The sequence below is a fragment of the Chamaea fasciata genome, unplaced genomic scaffold (genome assembly GCF_029207755.1).
Source record: "Chamaea fasciata isolate MVZ Bird 193981 ecotype frontalis unplaced genomic scaffold, bChaFas1.0.hap1 SCAF_7, whole genome shotgun sequence".
Taxonomy (NCBI): domain Eukaryota; kingdom Metazoa; phylum Chordata; class Aves; order Passeriformes; family Sylviidae; genus Chamaea; species Chamaea fasciata.
The window spans coordinates 51355045-51370221 of NW_027094092.1; the positions used below are offsets into that span (position 1 = coordinate 51355045).

Below are 15177 nucleotides of genomic sequence, written 5' to 3' on the forward strand. Positions count from 1 at the left end.
GCAACAATTTTAGAAGGAAAGAAATTACATTCTGACACGAATATGCTGAGTGGCAAAAAACTAATAATCACTTTTATGGAAGAAGAAAAAAGAAAGAGAGAGAGAAAAGACCCGAGCTGGGAAAGGGTTAAGCCATCTGCTTTAATATCCATCTTGAGTCAAGCAAGTTCTGGAAAGATAGCTAAATTTAAGCAATGGCACAATGAAACTTACGCTTGTGAATGGCACAATAGGGAAATTTTCCCAATTCTTAGACTGTAACCATTGAATGGGTACTAATAGCTGTAACACTGAGAGCCGATTTCCCAGGATTCCCAAGATGGCTTTGATTTCTGCATGATCTGAGCCTTATCTAGGTACATTACTGGTTTGAGGTAAACCCTGTTTATTTCTATTGATTTTGGCTCTATATGAACAAGCATCTAAGAAGCAAAGGCAAAGCAATTGAGTGGAACAGCAGAAAGAATAAGTGGATGCAATGTATCAAATTCTGCATCTTTAGTAATAGGATGAGAGTCTCAATTTTAATTTTGCACTAATCTAAGGTATTTAATGAGATTTTTCTTTGTTTTAGTTTGTTGTTGTTGTTGTTGTTGTTGTTTTTAAATTTTTTCATATCTCATTAAACAGATGTTTTTTCTCTGGAAACCTTCCCCTTAGCATTATCCTCCAGTGTGATCACATAATGACATGCTTGGATTCTCATTCCTTATGCTGTGTTGTGTTTTTTTTTGTTCTAGAAATCTGATGTTTCCATGAGGAGGGGTTAATTTTGTTCTCTACCACTGTAAATTTGATAGTGGCAGTTTAATCAGAGTTGAAAAGAGGGAAAAGATAAAAAGTCAAAAAATGGAGTCACAAAGACAACCATTTAGCATTTTCCTTTTTCTTCAATCCAACCAACCCACTCCATAAATTAGCTGCATTTTGTTTCTGCTTGTCACATACCAGGTAATTAGAAAAGTTCATTGCACAATTTTTAATGCTACTAAATCACTATATTTTGAATAATAGTTAATGTTGTATGGATAGTTGATCCTCATGGTTCTTTAGTTTTATATATATGTAAAACTGAGAAAATAATTAAACAGAAAAAAGTACATCCAAGAGAAAGGACAGGACTTGTTTGCAAATAAAAAGTATTCTGGTAGTCCTATGGCTTAGCAATCTCATAATGCTATGTCTTAGAAAGCACAAATCCTGGAACACAAATTCCATGGTCTTCCTGAAACTCTGACAGCTTCAAGGAGCATGGAATTACAGGGCAGGCTCAAAGGTCCTGTAGATTATTCCACCTTTAGCATGAGAGGTTGCCTATTTCTTTTAATGATCTCTAATGTTCTGCTCCTGTGACAATCAGTGGTCTGCACTCATTACCCACTTTTCTTCATTAAAATATTTCTTTAATGAAAAGGACAGTAAATACAATATTAAATATTTAGACTGGCAAAAGAAAACCTTTCAAGAGAAGCTACTTTAAAGGTTATTAAAAAAAAAAAGGTTTTTAAACTTTCCAAGTATTATTTTCACTGATTCGCTCTGTTTATATTCAAAAAAAAGGATAAAATAATTGAAACATTTATTTGCACAGAAATTTGTGCCCACAAACGTTATCTCAGCCTGCAGCTGTTGGTCAGGGTTAAGCAGTAGTGCTGGCTGGAGAAACTCCAGGTGAACATATTCCCACTGGATTTCAGACAAAGCTGAGATGCCACAAGATAAAGGCCTACTCTGAGGAAGGTGCGCTGGAAAACAAGCAGGTTTTTTATTGTACCTGTCTGATCTTCTGCCAGCTCATCTGCCTAGCAGATGGGCTGATCAGAAAGGAGTGCTGGCAAGCAAAGTCGGGGATGCTCAATTGCCTGGAGGCCAGAGGATTTCTAGAGCCTTCTACCTTCAGGTGGCCCACAAAGAGGGTGCTCCCTGAACCTTTACTCCGTAAGAGTTGATGTCTATGGGTCTGCCCCAGTAGTGGAGCATTCCAGCAACCCCACATCTCCACCTCACTGGTCAAACTACTTCAGCAGCGCTTTCCACATCTGCCTGCCACCCCAGGGCTCTGGCTTTAGACAGTTCTGCAAAGTTGTGTAAAACCAGAGCAAATAAATTTTTTTTTGAACTAGGGAAATTCTCTCTGAATGGACTGATTACATTCCTTCACACTGCTCCTGAAGTGAGTGAAAAAAAAAAAATTGATTAATGGTATTAGAAGGAAAATTAGCAGTGAAAGGAACGTGAGACAAAGGTAAGATAGATACCCATGCCAGATATACTGAAAAACACCTATATCAAAGGTTCTCATCACTGGGTAGTGAAACAGACATTTTAATGCAGCTGTGAAATCCTAACTAGAACTACTTGCATTTTGTGAGTAAAAAGCCTGACTTGGAAGAAATAATGTGTAAGAAGAAAATAACCTGTATTGGGTTTTGGATCTCTAAGTTTTGAACATGGTTTTGACAAAAGTTACGCCACTCAAAAGAGTTAAGGCCTACTGCTGGTCAGCTCCGGTTCCTGTTCTTAGTCAAGAGCAGGCACTACCAGGATGAAATTAATCTGACCTATTTTAGAAGCCTACTTTTAGATGAGTTGATGCAAATCTGGAAGTACCCATTTCCATTAATGACAAAGGGAATCTAGTCAAGTATCTCAGACGCAGACAATCACATCTCATCAGATAACTCCCCCTCTTCCTGACTCAGTTCTGTGTGTATGAGATGAGGTAACAGTATTTCCTTTCTTGTTTGCTTAGATGGCGTGGGGGTCCACAAAAATGAACTACTAAAAGCTTCTAAAGTGTTTATCAGATCTGCTTTATGTCTGCAATGTGTCACATTCTAAAAGAAAAAAAAAATCTTCATAGGATCAGGAGTATGGGAGCACTGAGGAAAATTTAAAAAATATATTCTGGACAGAATTTCAAAAATAATGTTTTCTTCTTTTACCCTGTGGGGATTTGTCTAGGGAAAGTCAGTAATAGTCAACCCTTACAGAGGTGCTTTCTGTGAAAGAGTATAAAGATCCAGGAGAGGGTCTCTGGGAAAGGCCAAGGGAGAACCTGTGCACCCAGTCATGCCATACCAGTTTGGGGCCACTGATGACAGACACGGCAAGCAGCCAGAGGGTTTGAGGCAGCTTTGTGACCTTGCCTTCCTGGAAGCACTGTAAGTCTGCTGTGGATCTCTGCAAAGAGATGGGCTGTTTGGCTCAAGGAAAGCAGCCACCCATACCCCTGGTTTTGTTTCTGATTTTTGGATGCAGCTGATCATCACAGAGATGAATATCATCAGCCAGGCAAGAGGCAAGGCTCTGGGAGACACCTTCCTGACCTGTGGCTCACACCCCAGGGAGCATCAAGATGGGAACAGAGATCTCTGGGGATATTCACAGCTGGCAGAGATGTCAGCAGGTCCTCAATGCTACTGTGTTACTACTCAACAGAGCTGGACTGCATTGCCAGCTTGATTTTGAAACTACCAAGGAATTTTGGCGCCAGCAGCCCTTGATGATCCACATCTGGTAGACTGGATTACCCAGGATTTTTCATTCCAGCACATCTTCTCAGACTCTGGAATGGGTCTGCATGCTCCCCAAGGTGGACATACTGCAAGAAAAGCACCCAAACCCCAGTTTAGGAGGAATAGCTTTGAGATGACAGTTGTGACATTGAATCTGACCCCTCAACAACGATTTTTTTCAAGTTGTAGTTGTTGGAAAATGAAGTCAAAGCATTTTACAAGTGTTTTCTAGATTAATGAAAGATTTTTAATGAAGCAGTAATTGGATTTCTATGTTAATCAAGTTTTGATTATGTGTTACATGCTCAGGGTCACTGTTTCAAAAGGTTAATGCCAAAACTATCTTCCTTGTCTGCAGTTTTTGTGTCTAACCTTGCTCTTGCTTTTTCTGATTAGGAGGGGGATGGGATCAAATTAAAAAGTCAAGATCCAGAGTCTGAGAATCCAACTACAGATCTGAAATCATAAATTTTATTGGGGAAAAAGACTACATGCTGCAGCTCAGACACAGAGTCAAGCCCATAAATCTCAATTCTCTTGCACTCTTTATTCAGCAGCTTCATTTGTACTTAAAGAAATTTGCTTATGCGAATATGTATCCAAGTTCTCCAATTGGAATTTTCCTATAAATCTGGGCTCACACAGACTTTGTTCAGCTTACCTATATTTTTTTACCAAACTTTTACCAAGGTCTCTCAGGATTTTTTTTCCTTACAGCACATCCACCAAATGTCTCCATTACTTTTGAAGAAATTTCTTATATTGGAGACTTTGGAGTATGAACAGTTTGCCTGTCAAATTGCATGCAGATCTCTCTTTCCTGTAGATATATATACAAACATATTTAGACAGATAGCTTTTGAAGGAGTTTTTTTGCAATTATTAAACCATTTGTATTTTCTTTGCAGAATTTGTTTTCAAAATAAACAACCTGAAGCTGGGTTTGGATTATGAGAAGGAAGGCCTGTACATATCTTTCAGAACAAATGTGTGGGTGATCCAAATCTAGAGCTCAGAGAGCTTCCAAATGACTGATGAACACATAAAACAAGTAACAGAGTACTTTTCTTAGGTTCCAGGCATTCTGGCTGAATTTAAACCAGAGAAGAGGGATCCTTTATCAGAAAAATTAAAGAGAGTAATTTGGAAGAGAGGTGGGGAAGAGAAGCTTAGCAGTTGAAGTGCCAAGTGCTGTGGGATAGATCCTTAGCATGAAAGCCTATTTGAGGCACTTGTAGAGTTCATACAGCTACTTTAAAACAGATACATCACTAGATTTTGGAAGGTAGCTTTTCTTTACTTTGGACGTGAGTACCTCACTCTTCCATATTCACACAACTAAAAATTTAGACCTGACAAGAAATATCATATGGTAAATGTGTCTAAATTGTACTGGCTTTATTTATAAGAGGTAGAAAAGAGTGATCTCTTAAAAATAAAACCAAATTATGTTTTGGTTATAAAGACCTGACACTCTTTCATTGCAGAAAGGTGACTTCTATAACAAATATCAGAAGCCCACAGACACATCTATCCAACAAGAGCATTAACTGTAATATGAGGTGATAAGGATACAAAAATTCAGTTATGTGTTGACATGCAAAAAACCCTTAGAGGACCATCTGTCAGCACTGAGTTGTCTTAAGTGAATGCCATTATTGTCAGTGAAACGTGACAAGATTTTTAAAATGTACTCATAATATAGACATACAGGTTTTCCTTTATTTAAAGGTGCTATCCATAACTGAAGGCTCTGAATGAATTGAATAGAAATACCACAAATAAAATTACAGCTTTCAGAAATAGACACTGAATGTGTTTTGATTATTTTAAATGAAGTTTCTCCAGCAGACAATTTTGGTTCCCCCCAGTGTACTGAAAAACACAAAGGGCAAATGAAAATGAACTGTGAGAATCCAGACGTGTGACCAGGGAGTGTGTAAATGTGCAGAGCAGTAAGCAAGGGTACAGAGCAGCTCACAGAGAAGGAAGAATCTGGACCTACAAACCAGGATGTGCACTGTCACTGCTTGGTGCAAGAGCTGAGCAGAGACTGAAGGGCTAAGCCAGCTCTCTGAGGACAGATTTAATACTTCTGCTAACTTGATTTGAAACTGGAATCTTCCAAATAGGTTTCTGTCTCCTACTAATGAGATGACCATTTTTGCTTACGACACTTCTGAGGTTGAATACCTGAATATGTGAGAAATGAATGCAGTGCACAGCAAAACAGTAGGAGTCCTGCGTCCAAATTCAAAGGTGATTAAAGCAGAGGGAAAGAGTGGAAGCAGCAGAAGTTTTTACAATGATCTTAGTCTTCTTCCAAGCTGTGTCCTAGTGCCTCTGTTAGGCTCTCCTTAAAGTAGGAACTAATTGGTTTCAAAATGTAAACCTTCAGGCTCGGTAAGTGATCCTACAGAGGTTTGAATAAGGACTGTGCCTGTTCAATTTGTTTCTCTGTATTGCTAGAAAATGAAGGGATGGAGAGCTGGAAAATTTGGTTCCAAGAGAAGAAAACCAGCATGTGATTCCAGGAGAAATACATGCTTTCTGGCTCATTCTCTAGAGATAGGAATGACATATTTATGTTCTTACCATAACGAAGGACTCTGTTCATGTTCATGCCCTGCTTCACATTTTCTGCATTGTTCAAATGTTGCCTAGTGCTTTGAACACATCTGAAATTAATCAGCTGATTAAACTGGGAGAGAAGGGGGAAACTTTTGGTGTGGCAACCTTCAGACAGCATTTGTCCAAGGGAGCAGAATCATAATGACCCTGACCCTTCATAGGGATTAAGGGATCTTCACTGCTTTCTGTCCACTCTGCTGTTCACATGAATTTGGAAGAAGGCCTACCCCTGTAAGAACTGCTATTTCCTGGCTTCCCAGAGGCTGATAAGTTTGCGTAAAATTTTAACTAGCAGAAATGGTGAGTTATAGTGTAAAGTTGCAGGGTTACAAAGGTTAAGAAAACCAGTAGCAAAGGCTGGCTGCAACAAATATGATGTAACACAGGCCACTGGGGGGGTTGCCTCAGACAGAAAGTTATTTCAAGTTGTTGAGCAGTTGTTGACTGCTTTCTAATGTCTGTCAGAATCCTACCCGTCTGCATTGCATCTCACTGGGGAATCCAGACTATCTAGAGGTGATAAGAAAGGGGGGAAAAATGGTAAGGTATTGAAAAATTGAGGAAGGAAAATTAGAGGTAGGCTTCAATTTGTGATTAGAAAGCTAAAGAGAGCTCTCCTGGTGATTAAGCAGGCTGCCTTCAGTTGCAATAGCTCTCCTTACAGCTTCGAGTGGCCAGCTTCTAGATTGCTTTGGTTTGTAGTCATGGATAAAGCACTCCCTCTGGAAATTACTGAGAGCAGCCTGCCACATCAGCTCACAAGCTTATAAAGTTATATTTTAATTGCGTTATTAAACCTTCCTCACTTTTGTTTTTGTCTGTTTATTTCCCCGATTCATCTGGATTGAGCTGTGCTGGAACAGAAGTGTGGTTCCTCCTGAATTGTGCAGTTTATGTGTAATAGGAATGTAATGAGAATGGGTGAAGCCCACTGCCAGAAGCAATCTGAAATTGATCTTACTCTTTCTATTAAAGGACTGTGGTTGGAAGTGTGGTAGGGGAATACTGGAGAAATGTGCTTTAGCAGTAGGGATAGAATTTTGTTCCTATTTTATTTGGTATAAAACATCCAGACATAGGTTAACGGACAGAGGTTATGATCTCTCTTCTCATCTTAACTATTTCTTTCCTTTCCCAATCCTTTTCTCTTTCCTCTGATTTGAAATTCATCTTTTTCTTGCTCAAGGGACTCATTTAGGTGGATTGGCTTAACACTTCCATCAGAAAGGTTATGCTAAGCAGCTGAAAAAATCAAATATAGTCTTCTGACTCGTGAACCAGTCAGACAGAATTACTACTGGGACTGAGGGTAGGGGAGGAACTGCAGATGCTACTGCTTTTTTTTCTTTATAAGCGGTATATATTACATTATTTGATCAAATTACTGAATTTTCCTTTTAAGTATATCTGCTACAGTTGTGTTCTGACCCTCTTTTGTGACAGTCTTTGCAAGACAGAAGCTCCTGTTGTATCTCTAACTTGAATCCACAGTGCTTGCCTCTAAAAAGGTACCCATGCTTGCCAGATGTTTACTCCTAAAGAGCCCAGGAGAAAATGCTGCTCTTGCCTAGAGTGAGATGCAGTGCTGCCCCTTCAGACACCTTCAGAGGTCATGGGTGCAGTCAGTTCTACTGCAGTCTGTCCTCTAGCATTTGGTTTCCCTCACACAACTGTGTGACACTGGTGAAGTGACCTGCCAGAGAGATGAACTCTGGGCACTTTCTAGCAATAGAATAGATCACTGGTTTGTTAACACAAGCAAACAATTACATTAACTAACTTAACAATTTGATTCAATAAATTGATTGAATAATACTCCTAAGCCAGGACACACCCAAATTCTCAGCTGTGCATGTGTAATTCAGATTCCGAGGGAAGGTGTTACTACACATAGACTCATGTATGAGGTGTTGAACAGGAACAATGAGAGCTACTGGCTCATACCTGAATGAACTTATTTTGCCTGAATATTTCAAGATATTTTTAGTTTTCCTACAATAACAAATGATCCTCAGCTCTTTGATCAACTTGATATTACAGCTAAAACAAAAGAAGGAAAAAAAGAGAAAGAAGTTGCCATCTGTCATCTGTAGCTAATTATTTCAAGCCCTACCTTGTTTTATACACTGCAGCACACTATTTTGGGACTTGTTAACTGAGAAGTCCTCTACTCTGCAAGAGTATAAATGAGTTCACCTCAAGCAAGTTCCCCACAGCTCAGCATGTTGTGCCGTCATTTCACACAACTTTCCTCCCAGCTGAATGTCATAATTTATTAGTTCAGTATTTTATCCTGTTCCCCTGGCTGCACTGCCTTTTCAATGTAAGACACTGTTTTGTCACCTTTTTCTCTTTTTTCGTGGCTTTATGGGAAAGGAGAGGGAACAGGACTGCATTCCTGCAAACTGTTGTTGCCAGGCCTGCACCTTGACGCTGGATCTTGGGTAGTTTTAGGAGTGAGCCAGCAAATGGAGGAGCTCTCGGCAAATTTGGAGGGACCAAGCCAGGCAGCAGGTGCTCTTCTAAAAAACTGCTCACACTATTCATGTGAAAAGCAATGCACAACGTGCTGCTTCAGGGGGGACCCAGGAGCCCTTTGATTCCACCTCCTGCGGATGTAGCACCCAAAGACCTGTACAGAGTGAGGAAACAGATTCATTACTCCAGACTTCCCCAAAAATTCCTCTTGTGCCTTGAGATGTGGATTACATAAACCCAGGCCATTTTTTTTTTTTTTTTTTTTTAAAGATACTTTTTTGGCACGGCAAGTAACCGAACGACTTCAGCATTCTGGGTTAATGAAAATTTAGGGTTTTACTTGAACTCTCTTGCTGATACTGCTGCTGCTTTCTCATTAGTTTTTAAAGGTTAAGGTACATGAGGCTGGATAAAATAGAACTTGTCCACATTTAGTAAATGATGACACTTGTCATACCCACTATTTTTCATTTACCAAACAAACATTTGAGTTTTTCATTAGTTCCTTCAGCAAGGTGGTATTTTTCAATATAACTAGAAAGTAGGTTTCCAGATATTGTTTTACAGTCTAGATATGTTGAAAATATGAGATTAAAATCTGAGTTACTCAACAGGAAAGAAATGAGCCAGCTTTCAGGAAATACAAAAATTTCTCTAAAAATTTAGATCCTTGTGAGCTTTTCAAAAACCCAGTAGGAAAATGAAAATTATTTTTCAATGGCTGTTTATTTTTATTTTTTATGAAATGGCTCAGAAATTCCATGTGAACATCCGTTTTAAAACAGACTGTAAGATCAAACTCAGTGATTACACCATGGATGTGTGAATTTGTTCTGATTTTAAAGGATTTCCAAATATTCAACCAAGTTGGAATTAGGGTCAAACATCTGAATTTTATATGCCTCAATTACGTTTCCCTTCACTGGTCATCTCTTGATTTTTCTGAGAACAAGCAGCAGAGCAAAGCTATTCGTGCATCAAGATCTTCTAAACCCAGGTAAGAGTAGAGTGTACCTGCAGAATCCCAGGGGACTGAAAAAGCAGGAATTCAAACCACTTTTCCAAGATTGCTGGGTTTTTTCACTCCACAGAGTGTAGACCATGTGAAAAAAACCCAAAAGATTCTCACTTATGTCTTTCTTACACTATCAGCACTCTTAAGATGAATTTTCTCACGCACTATTATGTTTTATTCAGAGAAAATCAATAGACTGCAGGAACCAGTCTGAAGCTTAGTCTGTCTTTATTTTTTAACCTAATTACTGTCATACTATAAATACATAACAGTATTTCATATGTCATTGAAAGGTATAGGATTAGGGAATGAAATTTCTTCTATATACCTGCCTCTTGAAATAAAGTCAAGCAAAAAAGAATAGACGATGCATTCAGAAGAAAATTAAAAGAGAATTTAAGCAAAATAAGGAAAACTGAGTCATTACTTAAATTTATACTACATGCTGTGTAGAAATGTAAACCAGAATCAGTCATGACTCCCCCATCCTTTCAGTATTCTGTACCTATAGCATTGAAAAATCCTTAGCTCAGGAGACTAAAGATTAATGTAAACCTGATAAAAGAAAGATAATATATATACATACCAGCAATTAAGAAAGATGGGTGAACTGCCCAGATAACTGTGGTACAAAAAGAGATTAACTGGTTGTAGGCAGCTGTGGATTTTGCAGCTTCTTAAACAACTTTCAGTTTTTATGCATGTTAATAGCAATTATTACAGGCTTGGCTGAGGCAAGCATCTAGAGTACTAAAACAAACAGATCTGCTGCTCCTCCCCTAGTCCAGAAAACACAGTGGAACTGAACAATGAGAGACCACAGACTAGCATGAAGAAATGAAACATTTTTATGGACATCAGAAAGTTAGAAAGAAAGCATAACTTCACAAAACATCACTTATTAGTTACCTGTCCCAGAGAGTAGGTGAAGATTTTGCGAGCCTGCCCTGGAGAATTCTAGGTTGCCATAGGCAGGTTGGCACCCAGGAATTTCGTACCCTGTAGCATGAATAGAGGATAAACCATGGCTAGGTATGGCTCATAAGACATACGAGTGATAACCTAGCTAGATTTGCTTCATATTAGAAGGCATAATTTGGTACTAATTATTATTCAGGATATCTTACTTTAAAGCAGTATTAAAACTACAAAACGTTGTGATGCTACAGCACACACATTTAGTAACTTTCTTGTCTGACTTTTGTAGGGCAGAATAAGCATTCACAATTGACCTTGTGATGGCTTTAAATGGGTGCTACTCCATCTATTTTACTGGAGAGGCATTTGGTCTTAAGATTTGTGAACCAAGCCCTTATATTTTTGCATTCTAAAAGCATCAGCTTAAACAAATTTATGCTTCATTGAAAGAGGGTCATCAAAATTCCTTCTGAGCACCATAGTGAGAACATGTTTAACAGTGTTAATTGAATCTGGGCTGAGGTTCAAGTCCTGTATACCAGGTTCTGTGCTCATCTACCAGCTGAACAATAGCTGCAAAATGTTTGCTGGGAAAGAAAAGCACAAAGAGAAGCAATCTGAACTAGCAATAGAAGCTATGAATAACACACAGCAAAAGCAGATCCTGAGCCCAGGAGAAGGACGAGGCAGACAAATTGGCAAGGAGAACTGTTGCCCAACATTAGCAACAGGTAAGATTCAAAACAGTCTGTGCAGTCCTTAGTCAAGCAAATCTTCACTGAAGTCAAAGGTGGTTTTTCCTGAGTAAATTCTGAGTAAGGTCTACAATATTTGGCCATGCAGAACATGTCGTACAGCATTGTTTTATTCTTTTGCAGTATCAGAAATACAACATAACATTCCTGGAAGGGCAAACTCTATTTAAAAATCAGGTTTTCCTCATGGAAGCATATCTGTATTTATGAACCAGAATCTTTGCATAAACTTTCCCTGTGGTCAGTAACCACTACACATGCAGAAAATCCTACCCTCCAGTATTTCCCATCAATTACCAGTGATTACTGAAAAATAGGGACCTTCTGGGCCATAGCACATCATTACATACATGATATATCTCAGGAGTGCTAATGAGAGCAGCAGGGAGTCTTAGTGTTTATGGGAAAGGAAAACCCTGCTGAGACTCTTGCCACTGCTCTAAGTCTGCCCTGGGTTTGGCTTCATGTCAAGGACTGCTGGCAGCAAGATGATGGTCTTTGAGACACTCTGAGGAAAAGCTGTTAGTGAATTCCAGCATGTCACTTTAGTTATACCACTGAGTTGTACCTAAGGAAAAAAACATGTCAATATCTTTAAACTCATTCCATAGTGGACTTGGATTCAGTATATGAAGTCACACAAGGAAGACATAAAAAATGTGAAGGCCTAAGCATTAAGTGTTGTCTTCACATGAATTTACAGCAATATCAACTTTGAAATCAAACTGGGGGTGAGAATAAATCTTTGCAGCATAGCACCTCAGTACTGTGGTTTCTTCAGCGAACTGTTGGTATTACTTTGGATTATGCATTTTGAACAGCTTTTTTTATGTCCTCTAATCAATAGGTGTGTACATATTAAATACACACAGTTCTGGAGCACTTCGCTGTGCATTTTCATTCTTAGCTATGGATATTAGGAAAGCAGTCAGTCGTAGAAACACAGTTATGGAAATTCCCTGACTCCATTTTTTATTTGCATACTTTTAGGTACAAAATTGTAAAGTACTCCTAAAAATCACCTGAGCAATCTTAATTTTGAAAAAAAACACCAAAACCCAACAAAAAAACCCCAACCAAACAAAACAGGGAAATTTAGCCACAGGTGTTTCCAGAATGAGCAGAGGCTTTTCAGGTCAGTGCATTTTGCATAATTCTCTGCACCTCACTAAGAAACCCTCTATAGGAGTGTTCTAATGAAATAACAGAACTTGAAAATCCTGAGATGGCTTTAATGAAAACATTAGGCTTTTCAAGCCTGCGAAATTAATGAAATTTGGGCTCCTGGTGCAAAGAAGCCATTTGAGCAATGAGAAATCTCAGTTGCCCTCATATCCTTTACAAGTTCTTCTCCATGTAGTCTTAATCTAATCTATCTCATACCTTTTACTAATATATAGCAAATGGCTTTGCTATAGGTAACCTTGACATAATATTTTAAGGCTGTGAGGTTCTGAGATGTTTTGACAGAGATGGGAGTGGTGTAAATTCCACTTTAGCTGTTTGTTCACTGTTTTTCCTGACATCTTTTTTTTGTCGCAAGTTGCATGTAATTGCTCCATAAATGAGCTAAGACAGAGAAAAGCTCTCTGCTCTAAATGGGGTGGATCTTTCAAAAGCTCCCCAAAGGGATTTAATAACATCCTGTCTCACATAATCAGTGTCAGTTGTAGTCAGTCTAATCCTATTCTCATATGCAAGGTCGAAAAATAATTAGTAATGGTAAGATTTATTTGCGTGATATTAAACCACAAAAATTAGTTTGTCAGCCTCTGCAGTTTACACGGGATATTGTTTTAGCCTTGGTAAATAAGAAATCAGCTAAACAGACAAATACTTTCGTCTACAGAAACTGCAAATTTTAAAGGAAACAAAATGGGAAAAGCTCCCAGTTCTGTTGCTGTGTTGTTTCCTTTCTGAAACAATATTAGTAAAAAATTTTTAAGTATTGCAAATAAGAAATCAGCTTATTTTAAAAAAATATTGTATATTCACTCCAGGCAATTAGTAGTTTACCACAGGAAAGATATCAGTCTTGAGCAACCTAATGATAAAGTTTTTCAGATTATCAAATTTTAAAACTACTTTTTATTATGCCAAGGCATGATAAAATAACTAATTTTTCTCTTCTTTCTCTAGAGCTTCACTTACACTTCACTGATGTGATTGAGACCGACTCCAGTGTCAAGGGAGGTTGGAATTTGGACACACTATTGTAGTAGTCTGTGTTTCCTTGTCTTGTCCTAGAACATTAGTATGTTACTTCAAATATTGTCTGTGGCTCATCTGGCAATAATCACAGACGCTACTTACAGACATATAGAGAATATGAAAGAAAAGAGACATGCATTTCTCAGTAAAACATGATCAATGCTGTCTAGAGAACAGCTAGCAGTTCATCAGTTTTGGTGCCAGAAGGTCATTGATCCACTCTGCCTGGAATAGACACATACAGACCGCCATGCCTATTTATGAAACAATTTGATTTGGAAAATAAATGCAATACCCCTCATGCTCCCCTCTCCATATTCTAGAGGTGGCGAATACGGGTTTTTTTTCAGTTGTCTCTGAAACTGCAGCTGAAGAGGGGAGTGAGAATATGTGAGAGAAGCCACTCCACAGATGCCAAGGTCAGTGCAGAAGGAGGGGCTGGAGGTGCCCCAGGAGCTGGAGCATGGGCAGCCCAGGTGCCATGGTGAGAGTTGTGCCCCTACTGTTTCCCAAGGGAGAAACTGGAGTAGGGAGTGTGAAGAGTCCTCCCAGTGAGGAGGAAGGAGTGGCAGAGACAGCAAGTGACCACAGCCCCTATTCCCCTCCTGTGACACTTGAGGGGAGGAGATGGATGAGAGTGAAGGAGGGAAAGGGGGGAAGGTGTTTTTAGACGTAGATTTTATTTTCTCATTATTCTACTCTGATTTTATTGGTGATAAACTGATTTCCCCAAGTGGGGTCTGTTTGGCTCATGATGGATGTGCAATCTCTCAGCACATGAGCATTTCATATTTTCTCTCCCCTCCCTGTCCAGTTGAGAAAGGAAGTGACAGGGCAGCTTTGATGGGCACCTGGTGTCCAGCCAGGGTCAACTCACAACAGGAGAATCCATGTGTCTATTTTACAAATTTCAAATGCAAATCTGAAAGATTTTTCTGGAATGTGTTTTCAAAAGTTGGAGAATTTTGTGGTTGTTCCACTTCTGAGAGGAAGACTTACTGAGTAGATTTAACCAGTCTTTAAGCAAAAGTCACCCCAAATCTTACACCTGTTAAAGGGAGAAGTATTTTCTGTAAAGCAGGAAGGAATGTATGCTGGCCTACATTTTACCTTTAAGTCAGTGAGTTTTGAGACACGAAGGGGATTTGAAAGTCACCTTTGAAGTGGGTTGTGCTATTATGATTTCTGTACTTGCCCAATTTATCCCTATTTTACCCCTCTACGAACAACTTAAGAGCAAGAACCGCTATTTTTGCTCCTATTAACACCATGAAGCTATTTTAAGGGCATGCTTTTACAAATACTAATAACCTGAGATGAAACATTGACAGAGCAAACTGGGAGAACCACAGGGGCACCTTAGAACATACTGTCACGACTCTACCTCTACATCCCGTCCTCTTGGAGAAGGCACGTGGCACTGATGCTGATTTAGCATCACAGGCTTGCAAGATGCTGTCAGCTGTGCTTTCCTTCTACCTACTTTCCTACCAGTCATGCCAGGGTAGGTAACTGGCTGTCATCTCCATGGAACAAAGGGTGAAGCTAATAAAAATGTCAAACCATTTTCTCTGAGGGGGTGGTAGTTCTATTCCTGGAGTTACCAGAACTATCCATGACCACAGCATTAAATAGTGCAAAACTGCTGCAC

General features: G+C 39.1%; 1 protein-coding gene across 8 annotated transcripts in view; it reads right to left on the reverse strand.

The window, feature by feature from the left end:
* The window catches only part of BEGAIN (brain enriched guanylate kinase associated), a 158331-nt gene that overhangs the window by 62296 nt on the left and 80858 nt on the right, over positions 1-15177 (reverse strand). The window contains exon 3 of one of the 8 annotated variants that reach the window (XM_066188815.1): positions 10552-10641. The exons of 6 other annotated variants lie outside the window; for them this stretch is intronic. In XM_066188815.1, coding sequence (XP_066044912.1) covers positions 10552-10641 — 90 coding nt within the window. Of the gene's footprint in view, positions 1-10551; positions 10642-15177 lie in introns of those variants that run through there. One more of the 8 variants, XM_066188813.1, reaches the window with a different exon arrangement.